Source organism: Scyliorhinus torazame, chromosome 11, assembly GCF_047496885.1.
Source record: "Scyliorhinus torazame isolate Kashiwa2021f chromosome 11, sScyTor2.1, whole genome shotgun sequence".
Taxonomy (NCBI): Eukaryota; Metazoa; Chordata; class Chondrichthyes; order Carcharhiniformes; family Scyliorhinidae; genus Scyliorhinus; species Scyliorhinus torazame.
This window is the reverse complement of record NC_092717.1, coordinates 206854035-206869491: the sequence shown is the minus strand read 5'-3', so window position 1 is coordinate 206869491 and position 15457 is coordinate 206854035. Positions and strand designations below refer to the sequence as shown.

The window sequence follows — 15457 nt, the reverse complement described above, 5'->3', positions numbered from 1 at the left end:
GGACAGCATTCTTTCTTTCACTCTCTCTAAGCTCTGCCCACCTCTTCAAACAAAGGTTCTCCCCTGAGGTGTCCAGACTTGAATCCATTATCATTATCTTGGCTCTCTGATTTTCCACTCCCGTTTCTACAAAAGAACAGAGTTATAACTTCATATGCAACTAACATTCCAAGAAAGACAAATAAGTCATCAGATTCTGTGATAGGGTAATGGCTGGTCAAATAAGGTTGGCTCGAATGACAATGGATCTTGAGTGGATTATCTTGCCTGAAGTGGGGCATCCTGTTTATTCCAACTAAGGAGGTCAAGCCTGAATGGGACAAAGTAACTCAGGTTGTGGGCATATCCCTCTGGCTATGCTGCTAGCAGTCTGATCCCTCAGTCTGTTTAACCCCTAAATTTCCTACTACACCTTGGAGCCATTTCTGCAACCAAGTTCCTAATATCTCCCTATCATGACAAGTGTCAATCAAGCATGCTACTGTCATTTCTTGAATGTGGTTGAAGTTATTTTACTTGGTGACTAAGTGCGGTATGCTTCCTGGAAATCAGGAACTTACAATTGGTCACATGAAAGGGAGAGAACAGTTCCTGTTTTACTTTTGACCCTTCATCAGAAATGCAACAATTGTCCAATGGAGCAGCCTTATACTTGTATACACTAATCTCAGCCATGATAAAGGATGGATAAAAGATTTGGTTCCCTCTAGCTGTCACTTTACTTCAAAGATGGGACAAGAACCATTTGTCTTCCAATTGTTTACAATTAATAATGTAACTCTGTCCTCCAAGACATAGCCTCCAAACCAAAAACTTTGACAATAAACTTTGCTGATATAACAATTACACTCAGTGGATCAGATTTTAGGACAGTGGGAATAAGTAGTATGAAGAGTAAAGATAAGGTAAAGTCGGCATTGTCCCAGATGAAAATAGACTTCTTCCCCCTTTGAGGCGGGAGACTGGTGGTGATTTAACTTGAGGATCACCACATCTCAGGCGAGGGACGAGGTTGAGAATAACCTTCATGAATAACCTTCATGGTTTTTCAGTATGAAGAGTATAACACAGCTAACATCAGTTATGTGACTTGTCAGAGGTTTGTGAATATAACCCTAATATACCTAATACCCTAATAACCCTAATATAACCCTAATCTACTCCACAGTGCAGAATCCTACTTTGAGAGGGCGGGGCGGGGGCGGGAGGGGCAGGAAGTTCCGAGTCACGTTATGAATTGTAGAATAGGCAGCACGGTAGCATTGTGAATAGCACAATTGCTTCACAGCTCCAGGGTCCCAGGTTCGATTCCGGCTTGGGTCACTGTCTGTGCAGAGTCTGCACATCCTCCCCGTGTCTGTGTGGGTTTCCTCCGGGTGCTCCGGTTTCCTCCCACAGTCCAAAGATGTGTGGGTTAGGTGGATTGGCCATGATAAATTGCCCTTAGTGTCCAAAGTTTCCCTTAGTGTTGGGTGGGGTTACTGGGTTATGGGGATAGGGTGGAGGTGTTGACCTTGGGTAGGGTGCTTTTTCCAAGAGCCAGTGCAGACCCGATGGGCCGAATGGCCTCCTTCTGCACTGTACATTCTATGATAGACTTGGGCCTTTTTGAAATTGGTATTGATAAGCATCAAGAGAGAGTGAAACAGAAATCTAGTTCCTATTTTGTGCTGGTACCAACCCAATCTACTGGTTCAAAGTTTTGGCCTGTGGTGCTCATGGTACAACCAGGCAGAAGTGAATTTGTTTTTCTGCCCCCCTGCCTTTCACGTAAGGTCAATGTAACTATTACCTCATTTCGACTGCAGAAAGATGAGAGAGCTGAAGCCACTCTTGATTTTTCAGTAAAAGAACGGGAAGAAATGCTATTATGAAGTGAGGATGGTCCTTTGAATCCACAGGCTCTACAGATTTAATCAACTCCCTATGCTTTCCCCTTCTGGGAAGTGTTTGGAATTGATGAGTAACTGAAACCAAGAACTCAACACATATAAAACCTGGTCATATCCCACATTGAAGAAAACCTGAGAATATTTCTATGAGAAAGACACTCTTTCAGATATTTTATAATTCTTATATTATACAGTGCAAAGCACATAGTACAGAATTAAAAGCAAAAACATCAACAATAACCTCAGACAATAATAAATAATAATCTTTATTAGTGTCACAAGTAGGCACATATTAACAATACAATGAAGTTACTGCGAAAATCCCCTAGTCGCCACATTCTGCCGCCTGTTCGGGTACACAGAGGGAGAATTCAGAATGTCCAATTCACCTAACAAGCACGTCTCTGGGGATTTGTGGTAGGAAACGGGAGCACCCGGAGGAAACCCACGCAGACACAGAGAGAACCTGCAGATGCCGCACAGACAGTGACCCAAGCCGGGAATCAAACCAAGGTCCCTGGCGCTGTCTAGCAACAGTGCGAAGCACTGTGCTACCGTGCCGTCAATACATCCATATGTTTTCAACCAGTCTTCTAAAAGTCAGGACACTTTCAGCAGTCAGCTTGGCTCCTAGTTCAAAATTACAGGAAAGTAGAAGTGCAAGTTGAAACTGGTCCATTAATTAATTTTCAAAATTCACACTTTTCAGTGTCTATCTTTATTTATTTAGTGTTACGAAAACTCTGAATTAAAAAGATGAATTTAAAAATGGGTATGCTATTTTAGACCATTTTGCTGATCAATCATAAAGTGGTAAAATGTGCCAACAGCAAAGCAGCACATGGAATTATTATGAGGCTCCAATTTGTCGTGTAAAGTAGTCATTTTGAATATGTAAATAATAGTCTTAATCATCAGTGATGTAAGGTTACATGATAGAGTATGCTGAGAGATATGTGAAGCCCTGTGCTAAGTCTTGTATTGCAGATAACTGCTCAAAAATTCAATATATGTTTGTCAACAGCAGTATGTATAGATCCTCCCCATGTACAGACTCATCTTAACACAATGACTATGTACACAATAACACAAAATCACAATCATTATAACAATTGTGAGATGTCCTGCGAGAGATTTAGTTTACTGTGAAGTTCTCCATGGCTTACTCACTTTTGTTTGAATTAGTAGTTCCTAGCTGCACTTTGTACTCTGATGTTTTATGTTTGTCGGTCATACATTTGCATGAGCCATATTAAAGTCCCGAAAGACGTGCTGTTAGGTGAATTGGACATTCTGAATTCTCCCTCTATGTACCCGAACAGGCGCCGGAGTGTGGCAACTAGGGGATTTTCACAGTAACTTCATTGCAGTGTAAATGTCAGCCTACTTGTGACAATAATAAAGATTATTATTATTATTAAATGGCTGGAAATCAGTCAAATCTTATGTGCCGTTTCTTTAATTTCCAGGGTCAACAGGGTGAGCAAGGCCCTGCTGGTGTTCCTGGGGGAAAGGGTGAAATGGTGAGTAGTTTATTAATATGCAATTAACTAGGCTAATAAGTTCATAATGTTGATTGTTTTTTCTGCCTGTTTAAAGTGGCTGAGACATAGTGCAGCATCCGTCTGAATGGCTAATTGACAGATCTATTCAATTAGTTCCACTTTGCTACTCTTACTCTGTAACTTATTTTTTGACACTGTTGAATCGCGCAGCAAGTTCAAGGTGACCTACTCCGACTCCTAATTTGTTTGTTCAGTTTCAAATGTTTACGTTTTTGAAAGTTACTTTTGAAACTGCCACCCTTTAGGGCAGCGTCTTCCAATAATGAAGAACACACTCTGGACGGAATTCTCCGACCCTTGGGGTTCTCTTTTCCCGCTGGCAAGGCACCCCGACCACGGGTGTCCCGGCGGCATGGGGTAGCATCAATGGGAAATCCCATTGCCAAGCAACGGGGAAAGAAAATCGCGCCACCGCGAAACACGCGGCTGGAGGACCGGAGAATCCCGCCCTATGAGTAAAAATATTTCTCCTCATCTTTCTTTCGTTCTTTTTTTCTAATTATCTTAAATCTGCATTCTCTGATTAATTGGAAAGCTTGGCTGTGATTCTGACAAATTTAAAGATTAAGCTCAATCACGAATTGACTTGAAGGACTACCCTTCCCCCCCATCCCCCAACCCCCCACCCCCCCCACCCCAAAACTGCCAGTGAAGCCTCTGTGTCGACTTCCATTTTCAAAGGTTTACCATTCACACTGAAGATGATTTCAATGGGGGCAGGGGGCAGTGGTACGCATTCAAACGATACATTGCGTATCCTCCTCAGAGCTCCTCTCCAGTTTGTTCAGTGGCACTGTGGACTGCTGCTGTTGTTTTTTCTGCACTGGTGCGCTCTGTCATGCGTGCCAACGTGCCTGAATATGGCCCCTACGATTACAACAGAAAAGCACAACTCTCCATAATGGCAGGTCTCTTGGGGATGGTAACCCCCCACAATGATAGCAGACCACCTTTGACTTCTGTTGACGTCCTGTTCTTTTCTCATTCCATTGACTCCTGTCCAGTCCCGAGGACCGTGTTTGGTTCTCTGATGTTCCTGTTGATCCTGCCGCACACCTTGCAGCCATACCACCCCATACTTGATTGACTTCCCCTTCAATCAGGCATAGGAGATCTGTGGTCCCTTTTTCACCCCACTCCGTCGCCTGAGCTAACTTTCTTTTTCCAATTGCTCCTTCCTTCCCCCCTCGAATCACAAGGTACTGCAGGCTGTGACATCTCATTTTACTTCCTCGTCAATGTGTTGGTTTCAGAAATACTCTGAAGGCTTCCAGCAGTGACACGGGGGTTTATTAACGAAAGGTAAAGGCTGGCTGCTATATATACACACGTACAGAACACAATAGGATGGGTCTTGTCCCTTCTTTGGTTCCGGTGTCCACACTTCCCGGGTCCTTGTTCCAGGGCCCCATGCTCTCAATTGGCCGGGGTTTGCGTGTTCCTGTGCGATTAGTCACATGGTCCGCCAGGGCCACCGCTCCCTTAGAGGGGCTACACTACCACGGTGACATCTTGGCAGATACAGCTTCTCAGATAACGCGAGTCGTGATTATCCTGGATGTCTCCTTCACACGGTAAATACCAACAACTGGCATTTGTGTAGCAGTACCTTTCAATGTAGAGCGGATCCGCAGAGGTTACAGGCACAGATTCTGAATTTAATTTAGATCCTGCAATTTTCTGATTCCAAATCAAGGGTGCAAAAACTGACAATATTTGCTGAGAAATTGGAAACAAAGGATAAATTAGGAAAAATTAAAAAAACTGCTGACCAATTGTGGCGGCATGGTGGCAGAGTGGTTAGCAGTGCTGATTTGCTGCACCAGGGACCCGGGTTCGATTCCAACCTCAGGTGACTGGCTGTGTGGAGTTTGCACTTTCTCCCCGAGTCTGCGTGGGTTTCCACCGGGTTCTCCGGTTTCCTCTCACAGTCCAACGGTTAGGTGGATTGCCCATTATAAATTGCCCCATAGTTTCCAAAAGTTAAGATGGGGTTTCGGGGATAGGGAGGGTGCTTGGGCCTAGGTAGGGTGTTCTTTTGGAGGATCGGTGCAGACTTGATGGGCTGAATGGAATTCTTCTGCACTGTAGGGTTTCTCTGGTTTCTATGATTCTATGAATATCATCTTTATTAATAAATCAACCTACCATAGTCGGTTTCTCGCCTTCGTTTTCTCCAGAAGGACAGCAGGGTGGCACAGTGGTTCGTACTGCTGCCTCTCAGCGCCAGGGACCAGGGTTCAATTCCAGCCTCGGTTGACATGTGTGTAGTTTACTCCGATTTCCTCCCACTGTCCAAAGGTGTGCAGGTTAGGTAGATTGGCCATGCTAAAATGCCCTTAAGTGTCCAAAAAGTTTAGGTTGGGTTACAGGATAGGGTGGAGGGGTGGGCCTAGGTGGGGTGCTCTTTCCAAGGGTTGGTGCAGACTCGATGGGCCAAATGGCCTCCTTCTGCACTGTAGGGATTCTATGACTTACTGGTGTCTTGAACCCTTTGTACTATTCCTGTCATTTTCCTGCTATTCTTAACTCATGGATGACGTGAAATTTCTTCTAGCTCAACTTGGATAACACCAAAGCCTAACAGACAATGGCAGGCCACATACGCAGTGCCAAATTGTTTCTGAATGCTTCTGGAGCATATTGAGTACTGCCACCTCAGATCCCAGTTGCTATTCCTCACTGAGTATGTGCAGCATCGACTCAGATTTATCATACAACAGGAAGAGCTTCCTCACAAAGCCTGGTAGCCACTTCAAAGCCAATAGACCAAATGACCAAATATTTGGATATTTGTACTCAGCAAATTGCTTTACAGCTTAATTTCATGTTTAATTTGTAATTTATGTATTTAATGGCAACATGTTTTTTTTAAATGTGATTTTTCTTTGAACTTGTCTCATAACAGGGTATTATTGGGAGACCAGGCCCACCTGGTCCACATGGTGTGCCAGGAAATGAGGTACGTACAACTGAATCATTCATTGTGGCAATTCCTTTATCCTGGGGTGCTGTGATGTTGGGGATGGGACTTGGGAAGGGGAAAGTGGGATGAAAGGGATACTTGTACAAATTGTGCAGTTAACTGATGACAACTTGCATTTAATTAGTTCCTTTAACTTGGTAAATGTACCCAGACCCTATGCAGGAGCGTTTGAAACAAAATTTTAAATCAAGCATAGAAGGAGATTTTAGGGTAGTTGAGGAATGTCTGAAAGGAGAAAAGAGAGATAGAGGGTGCGATCTATGGGCCACATCTGGCCGGGCAGGAGAACAAGCGACCAGTTAGATAGCGGGTGAGGCCGAAATTGGGAACCATACTGGGCGGAGATCGGTGTCCGATCTAACCGGGCCCGCTCCCGTTGGCAAGATCCGGACCTGCCGCGGTGTGGCAAGAAACCAATAATCACCAATTTCAATCCCATTAATGGGAAGGGACCCTATCCAATGGCCTCCCATGATCTGACCGCCTCCCCAGCAAGCGGTCATGCAGACACCGTTTAGAAACCTATTTAAAAACGTGACGCTAGTGAACTGTCTGCTGTGGGGATCCAAGGAGGTGAGTAGCCATCTTTGAAATCAGGCCGTCAGCACGGGGGCACCGGGCTTCTGCCCCAGTGCTCAGGGAGGGGGTGATTTGTGGGGAGTTGGGGGGGGGGGGTGGTTGGGCTCAGTTGGGGGGGTGTGCCTCTGTCTTTGGAGGGGGCGGGTCACTCCTGGTCCAGGGTGAGAGGCAGCGCCTGTGGGTCCACCATACCACCACCCCCCCATTGTTAATGGGGCAGCTCCAGCTGGTAGCTGTCTGTCCCATCGAAAATCCCCGTGACAGAGCCCTGACCATGATGGTGGTCATTTTAACTCCCACTGACATGGTGGCTGCTGGCTGCACAACTGAAGGCTATTGCGAATGGGGAATTAGCAATTCTAGTAATGTGAGCACTTCACAGCTCCCATGTGGATTCCTATGGGTGCACATGCCACAGCATCCCAATCAGGCTATTCCAGCCCCTGAACTCTGGAGGCATCAGCACCACAGAGGCAGCAGGCAACATTAGACCACACAAGAGCTGGGCCTCGGACTGGGGACATTTCCGCAACCAGAGGGTATGAACCGGGGAGGGAATATGCTGCAAGAGGCTCAGCCTCAACAAGGAGATGGTGCAGCACCTGTGGCAGAGCTCAAGGAGAGAAACCTTGAGGATCTTATGGCCATTCCAAGATTTGGGAATCCTAAGTGTGAGGCAGGCATTCAGGATCTCAGGGGTATCAATCAGTTGCTGACAGGCACCCTTTCTTCAAATAAACAGACAACTGTTAATATCTAATGCTTCACTATACAGGGCGTCCCAGGAGTTGCTGGTCCCCCAGGCAGCGAAGGTCCTGGAGGTGAGAAGGTAAGTGTGGTCAATCATGTAATTAATTCAGCGATTTATAACCTTCTGATGGGAGAGGGGGATGGGGGGGGGGGGGGGGGGGGGCGCGGGTTTGTGGCGGGGAGAATGTAGATTCTAATCCAGACAAGTTAAAGCATCTTAGTAAGAAAGATAAGCTAAAGGCACACCGTCACTTTAGTTACAAACACCAACAAATGCAGAATTGGTCATCTCAGAGGGTTGATCAAGATAGTTGTGCTCTCGGTAGAAAATAGCATGGATGTTATACTGAGACAATCAGAAGACTGTTGGGATGGAAATAGCCTCAGAGGTGGTGGAGGCAGCTTGCTGACTACAAGTATACAAATTAGGTACAGGAGTAGGTGGCAGCCCGCTTGCCCCCCAGCCCCTTGAGCCTGGCTCTGCCATTCCCCATTCCATAAGATATGATTGCAACAGCCACAACACTACCACATTCCCAGTACACCTGGCAGTAACTTTTATAAGCCTTATCAGGAATCCATCTGGCTCCTTGAAAATATTCAAAGTTTCTGCTTGCTCCCACCACCTTGTGAGGGAGTTACAAAGAATCACCCGTCTGAGAAAAAATTCACAGTACTTTCATTGCACTGGTAATAAGCCTACTTGTGACAGATTCTACACACGAGATATTAAAGGGTAAGGGGAAAGAAATAACTTCATCATTCTTCCTCTTGTCTGTATAGGGGGCGGCTGGTACAGATGGTGAACCAGGGTTACCTGGAATTCCTGGTGATATCGGGCCAGCTGGAGTGCCTGGACAAGCAGGAGAAGGCAAAATTGGAAAACCGGTAGGTCATTACTGGTCTAAATATTCTGGCAGGGTCGGGAAGGTGATAGAAAGTTGTGAGCTTAAGATTTTCTTATTCTTACAGGGACAGCCTGGTACACCCGGTTTAGCAGGACCCCACGGAACAAAGGTGAGCTTGTATGCCAAGCCTAAGCTAACACTATAATAAGACTAACATTTCAAGGTACACAAAAAAATTGTTTCCAGCATCATTGCTGATGCTTTTATTCATGAACAAATCAGAACAGAAGATAATGAAGTCTTCAAAACATGCATGCAGGGCAGTCAGTCTCTGCTTGGTTAAAGGAGACAGCAGGCAGGATGTTTCAAGCAGGAGGTGACTAATAATCCGTTGGTCCAAATGTGGCTCTACTTTCCATTTTGCAATGTCTGAAGGAGTTTAACGACTTCTTCTCCCTCGACGCCCTCCAGCTCCTCCCCTCCTCCTCCTTCTCCTCCTGCGTCTCCTTCTTCCACCACGTCGTCTCCCTCGTCCATAGCTTCTCCGAGAGCGGCTTCTTGCCATTGCAATTCTTTAGCTTGCCTCTCACTGCTGCTCTCATTTGAGATGATTTGCCGTTTTATATAGCTTACAGTTTCCCCGGCACCCATTGTGATGTGCAAAAGTGCACTTCAAGCCCATTGTGAAGTAAGCAAGTGCTTCAAATGTTATGTCCTTGTAAGGCAGTGATGATCATATTAATGTATGCAGTGTGAATCGGTGAACATTTCGTGCCCTTTTTTGGTCATGACGTGCACGTGCATTTGACATTCATTGTCCCTTATTAAGCATTGTTGTGGATGTTAAATCCGATTTTCTTAATGTGGCCCCGTGAGGTGGCTGCGCACAACTGTATAAAAACATGCACAATGGCAGAGGCAATTTCTCTTCTAAAACACAAGACAAAACAGCATCAAGGTGTTGGCAGTTCAGTTTGAGTCAGCTGAAATGTTGCCAGCAGGAACTGAAGCTCGCTTGAGAATTGCAGCTGGGATGGATCCCAAAATGCATCCAAAAGGGATAATAACGCAGCGGATCTAGGGCCTAAGCCAGGTGAGCAACCCTGAACCTGGGAGTCAATGGGGCACAGCCTGGAGTGCGTGCCTGAAGTTGGAGCCCCTCGGATGATAGTCGACAGCAGAGTAGGAATGAAAAGAGCGAATGAAGTCATTGTGAGAGTTGAGCAAGCTTGAATTGTAGTCAGGGACTGGATGTGAAGTGGGGCTGGATGGACGTGAACGAGAGCAATCCTTAATCAGAGCCATATGAAATTTATGTAGAATCATATATTAAGACTAATAAAAAAATATTTAAATTTTACTGAGAAAATGTGTGTTTAATACTGATTGGGCCCTTTAAGAAACAAATCGGGTACTTTTTTGTCATATTCGAACGAGGCCACCTGCATGTTTCACCCATTTGTTTCGGGCAGCAAGGTGACAGCAGTGGTTAGGCACTGACTTTCTTTGCTGGCTCACAGAGCCAGCGACCCGGGTTCAATTCCAGCCTGTATGGAGTTCACACTCTCACTGTCTCTCCATGGATTTCCTTCCGGGTGCTCCAGTTTCCTCCCACACGGTCCAAAAGGTGTTTAGGTTAGGTGGATTGGCCATGCTAAATTGCCCCTTAGTGCCCAAAGATGCGAGGTTCAGTGTGGTTGCGGGAATAGGATGGGGGAGTGGACTCCCTGAGTTGGGGTGCTCTTTTAGAGAGGATTGGTGCACTCTCTAGGCAAAATGGCCTCCTTTACACATCTTTTCTTCTATGGATATCAATGGGTTTCTATTGCACCAGGGAGGGGGGTAGGGGTGTTAATTAGCTGTCTGATGTTTTCAGAATGTCTCCTTGTCAGCTGACCAGCAATAAGCGGCCCGAGTCCCCTTTGCAATATAGGCATTGAGAGATAATCTCAATGAGCAACTATCGGTGAGTCATACAATGGCTGTGAGCATTTTATATGCCCTTTTTTGGTGATGACCATATTTACATACAGCCATGTGTCAGCTTGTCCATATGTGCAGTATGTCTACTTGATCACATCATGCTCTTATGCCAATGTGTGGCATTAATGTGCAGTGTTTGTAGAATGCAATAACCACTGCCCCAACGCCCCTCCCCACGTTGCTACTCCCACCCACCTACTCCTGCTTAACCATATGATTAACAAGCTCATTTGAACATTATTGGTGGATGGACTGTCAATTTCAGCACCTGCCAACTTCCATGTTATGGAGAGAGCTCAAGGCTGGGTGGGAAGGTGGTGGAATTGACACCCCATTGTGTTTTATGTGCCCATCACCCACCGGAAACATGCCCAGTGAGGGAGGGGGGTGGGGGGGGGGGTGGGGTTTAGAAATCCAGCTCATGGAGACAAGAAGTCTGGAAATTCTATTGTCCTTTTGGGTTGGGCCCATCTTTAGACAGCTGTGGGGATTCCCCGGTTGGCTGTGAATGCTCATAGTTAATGATGTATTTGCCTGAGATTTGATACTGACCAGCACATAGGGTGGCACGGTAGCACGGTGGTTAGCACTGTTGCCTCACAGCGCCAGGGACCACCCGGGTTCGATTCCCGGCTTTGGTCACTGTGCGGAATCTGCACGTTCTCCCCGTGTCTGCATGGGTTTTCTCCGGGTGCTCCGGTTTCCTCCCACAAGTCCCGAAAGATGTACAAGTTAGGTGAATTGGACATTCCGAATCCTCCCTCAGGGTATCCGAACAGGCGCTGTTGCTACTTTTATTAATAAACCACAAGCTGCGAATATGTTGCTTGTATTGACCAAATCACCACACAACCAGTATGTTAGTTCAAAAGACAGTTTATTATTAAACACAAGACTCTCTGTGTGCGATGATACACGCGGCTACGCATTAAACTACACCTATCAACTAAGATGACCTTTACTTAACTTCTGGATGACCGGCTCTGTGCAGGTAGATAAGGTCTTTATCTGAGTCCCTACATGTGTCGGCTGGAAATCGTAAGGTTTGTCACAGCCGCGGCTCGCCTCTCAGATAGCGATCGCGGGTTTTGAACTTGGCTGGTCGTTATGCTGCAATTGGTATGGGCACAGGCCGGTCCCAAAAGAGATCAATCCCTAGTGCGCAGGGATTCTTCTTTTCTTTCGTGCCCTTTTGGGCAGGGTTAACTCAGGATCGATAGGGTCTCGATCACTCTGATCGATACTGGCCAATTAAGGGCGGATACCTTGGTGGCTGGGCGGGTCCTAGTCATTATTGTTCCAAATGCGTAGGCCTTTCCAAATAAGGGGAGGTGGCGCTCGGGAGTCTGCTACTGTTGCTATTCCTTAATTTGAGTCTATTGTCCTGGGGAAATTGGTGATTGACCTTAAACAGGTGCAAGTTTCAGTTCGGTCTGGTTTTCCTTTGCCCAATACACAGAGGCTGTGCACTGTCTGTGTCCCGACTTGACCACAATTCCTTTATCCTTTACGGGCGGCCATTTTAGATGGCCACATATCCATCCTCTTGATCCTGAACGCGAAGCGTGACGGATCACAGACTCAAGCCCATGTCTACCTGTTGTGCCAGTCACCTGTCAGTCAGTTCAGGTCCTATTCTACTCTGTCCTAAATTCATTGCACAGTTTTACCTAATTTATTATTACATGCAGTTTTTCAAAATTAAATCCATTGCTAAGTATTATCTCATTTTAAATTACATTCATACAAACAGTTCATTTCTAACTAACTCTCTTAGCTAACCTACTCTCATGCTGCTTGCTCACATATTAAAGAACTTTATTTACAACACAAAATCTAAAGCAGCAGCAACTCATTCATTCTACTTATTCTTATCTTTACTATTAAGGCACAAATGGCTCATTTCAGCAGCAGTTGTTACATTCGCTTAAAAGTTGACATTCCGAGGATACCTTTTTTTTGTTGACTTCCGAAAAGGAGGGTTCGGACCATGTATATCTGAGGTTGGGAGGCTTTTGCCTTCCATTTACGGAGTTGGAATGCGAGGATGACAATATATATTACCGCGATCAGGAGGAGGGTCTCAACTATGTAGGAGAGGGGGTTCTATTTTGCAAAGTTTTCCTACCAGGTGGGGGTTTTGGGCTTGATCTCTAACAGCTGCTGGGTGGTATACTGACTGGAGGTGGTCTGTTGGCTGATGGTGTTTGGGGCTAGGTTATGTCCTACTCTAATTCTGTACAATACCAAGTTACCTTTAGTGGGTGTCCCAGGGCAATTTTGTCTGATTCCTAATGTGTTCCCAGAACTTCTCCTTAAACATCCAATTTTGGGACACCCTTCATTCATAAGTTCCCACCAATCCTCTTTTCCAGTTGCGCTGATGTAACAAGTAGATATGTTCCCGTTGGGCCCTCTGTACATTGCCCTTTGATTGTCACACCCAAATAGAATGCTTCTGTTGGGTTTACCCATAATGTCCCGTCTTCACATTCCCCTGTACTTGTGGGGCATACCACATATGTTCAATATGAAGTAAGTCCATGTTTTGTTGCACTCGGAGTTCAGTCAGTCCAGCGGTGATGATTGCGAGGAATAGGGGTCCTGGATTCATTCTCTAGGTTGTCTGTCTTCCGTGTATTTCCGTGTATTCCTAGGGAATCAAGCATGGTATTGTGTTATTATCTTTGGTTAACATCTGTATTTATTGTCTTCCTCTCTTAATTCCAATTTACCCTTTATGATTGTCACCATGTGTGATTCCCCCATTTTCCTTTCTATAGATTTTGGCGAGAAAACCAGAAATGCAAATTAAAGTGCAGAATTTGATTGTTCGAGCATCTCACAGCTTGTGTGGTCGCTGTTTGGAGTGGGCAGACACTTCGACCAGTCTCCACCTTAAATCACAATCATGGGAGGTTGGGCTTTGCTTAACCAGCCGAATTTTAGGGCGGCCAGTTTTATAAAGTTTTGTCCCAGGGGCACAGAGGGATTCCGTGTATAGCAGCAGTAATCAGCAACCGTTGTGTCTAATGTGTAAATAGCAGGTGGGAGTGACCGAAGGGGTCGAGAAAAACGTGGAAGAGAAGAGGGTTTAGAGTGTGGAGCGTTGTGGAATACATTCTTGATCCCACAACCAAACAGAGGGGATAGAGTCAGGTTGGACATGAAGATTAAGACCTGCCCAAGGCAATGAAGCATGCAGAGAACCATTTCAGCAAATTTGAGGGTGACATGGGGTGCATATGGGCAGCTACGGGTGACGAATGGGTGGGATCCCGGGTAGGGCAGAGAAAATGCCCGTTTCTCCACTCGCCCGACCTGGGTGACCGTGACGAACGGGAAGAGGTTTGTATTCATGTGAAAAGCTTTCTCCATGGGGATAGCAAGGCTGTGCTCACAGATTGTGCCATTGACTGCATAAACAAATTCTTGTGCGATGTGGTATCGGGCCAACATGAATTAAAACCCATGTGTTAAAAAGAGAGGTGAGGAAGAAGAGGAAGAATAAGAGTGCGGGCAAGCTCCATCAGAAATTGGACACCTTAATTTTTAGTAGGCGTCCGCTTGTCATCATCTGGACACCTCAGACAGTTACGTACATCAATTGTTCTGTTAAATCATTTTCCAGAAGAGGCTCATTGTCTGAATCATCTTCCCCTCCTGGCTGCCAGACTCGAGTCTGCAGGTTCATACCGTTACTTTGGGCGTTTGACGCGTGGGCCTGTGAATTGTCTGATCCATCATGTCATACCAATCTGCGAGAAGGGTCACGGTGCCATAGTGGAGGGTTGGGGTTGTGGCGCGATGGAGGGTAGTCATGATCTGGGGTTCAAGGAGTGGAAGCAATGTTGCAAGGGGAGGGCGGATACGTCGGTGGGGGGTGCCAGGCAGGCATGGGGCCTAATTGAACCAAGTCATTTCTCTGGGGAGAGTCAAGCCAATCATGTGTCTCAAGTAGGTCTGGCGGATCGTTGTCCTGTAGGGGATCTAGAATGGTGGGGGGGCCGCTGTCTTCAGAGAGACTGAGCAAGTCGTCAGGGTTACTAGTCAAATCCAGGAGGTCATCATCCGAGTCTAGTTCAAGTGCAAAGTCTGCATGTATGGGTGGGGTTAATGGTAGGGTGTCGTCATGAGGGGGGAGTGGTTGGATCGGGGGCAGGGCGTAATCTTCAGTGGGCATGGCGTCGTCATCTCCCATTGCCAAAAGTGATGTGGTGGGCGTGGTTACGTTGGGCTCCGTAGGCTTTGAGTTGGTTGATGTGGAACCAACCAGTCTTACCGTTAGGGTACGCTATCTTGTAAACGGAGAGGCTTACTTTGTCAGAAATGGAGTAGGGGCCTGCAAATTTAGGGGATAGGAAGGAGATTGGGTTGTACAACGAGATCATAACTTGCTGGCCGACTTATTCTATGGGGTGGACGTTTTTGTCAAAGCTGGCTTTACTCTGCCTTTTTCTAGCGCCTTGTCAGACAGCAGCAGCCAGTTGTGCTGTTTTAATGTTTTCTGTGACCTGTTGCACTTCTTTTTCATGGGTGAGAGCGGTGACTGCGGGGTTGGCCAAATCGAGTCCCAGTAAATATTCAATGCCTTTGCCTTTCATGGGTCTCCCTGTCATGAGTGTGTGGGGGGTGAAACCTGTAGAATTGGAAACCGTGTTTCTAATGAACTTGAGGGCGAAGGGAAGTACTATGTTCCAAGTGGTGTTGTTCTCCTGCACCATCTTCCTAATAGTCATTTTTAAAGTCGGTTCATGCGCTCTACTATACCGCTGGACTGGGGGTGATGTGCTATGTGGAATTTCTGATTAATGCCAAATATTGTCATTACATTTTGCATTACCCTGCCGGTGA

General features: G+C 46.1%; 1 protein-coding gene across 2 annotated transcripts in view; it reads left to right on the top strand.

Annotated features, from left to right (window-relative positions):
- Positions 1-15457, top strand: part of col22a1 (collagen, type XXII, alpha 1) — a 481125-nt gene that overhangs the window by 361566 nt on the left and 104102 nt on the right. For both annotated transcript variants that reach the window (XM_072468265.1, XM_072468266.1), the window contains 5 exons: positions 3362-3415; positions 6366-6419; positions 7798-7851; positions 8556-8660; positions 8745-8789. In XM_072468265.1, the coding sequence (XP_072324366.1) occupies positions 3362-3415; positions 6366-6419; positions 7798-7851; positions 8556-8660; positions 8745-8789 (312 nt within the window). The remainder of the gene's footprint in view (positions 1-3361; positions 3416-6365; positions 6420-7797; positions 7852-8555; positions 8661-8744; positions 8790-15457) is intronic.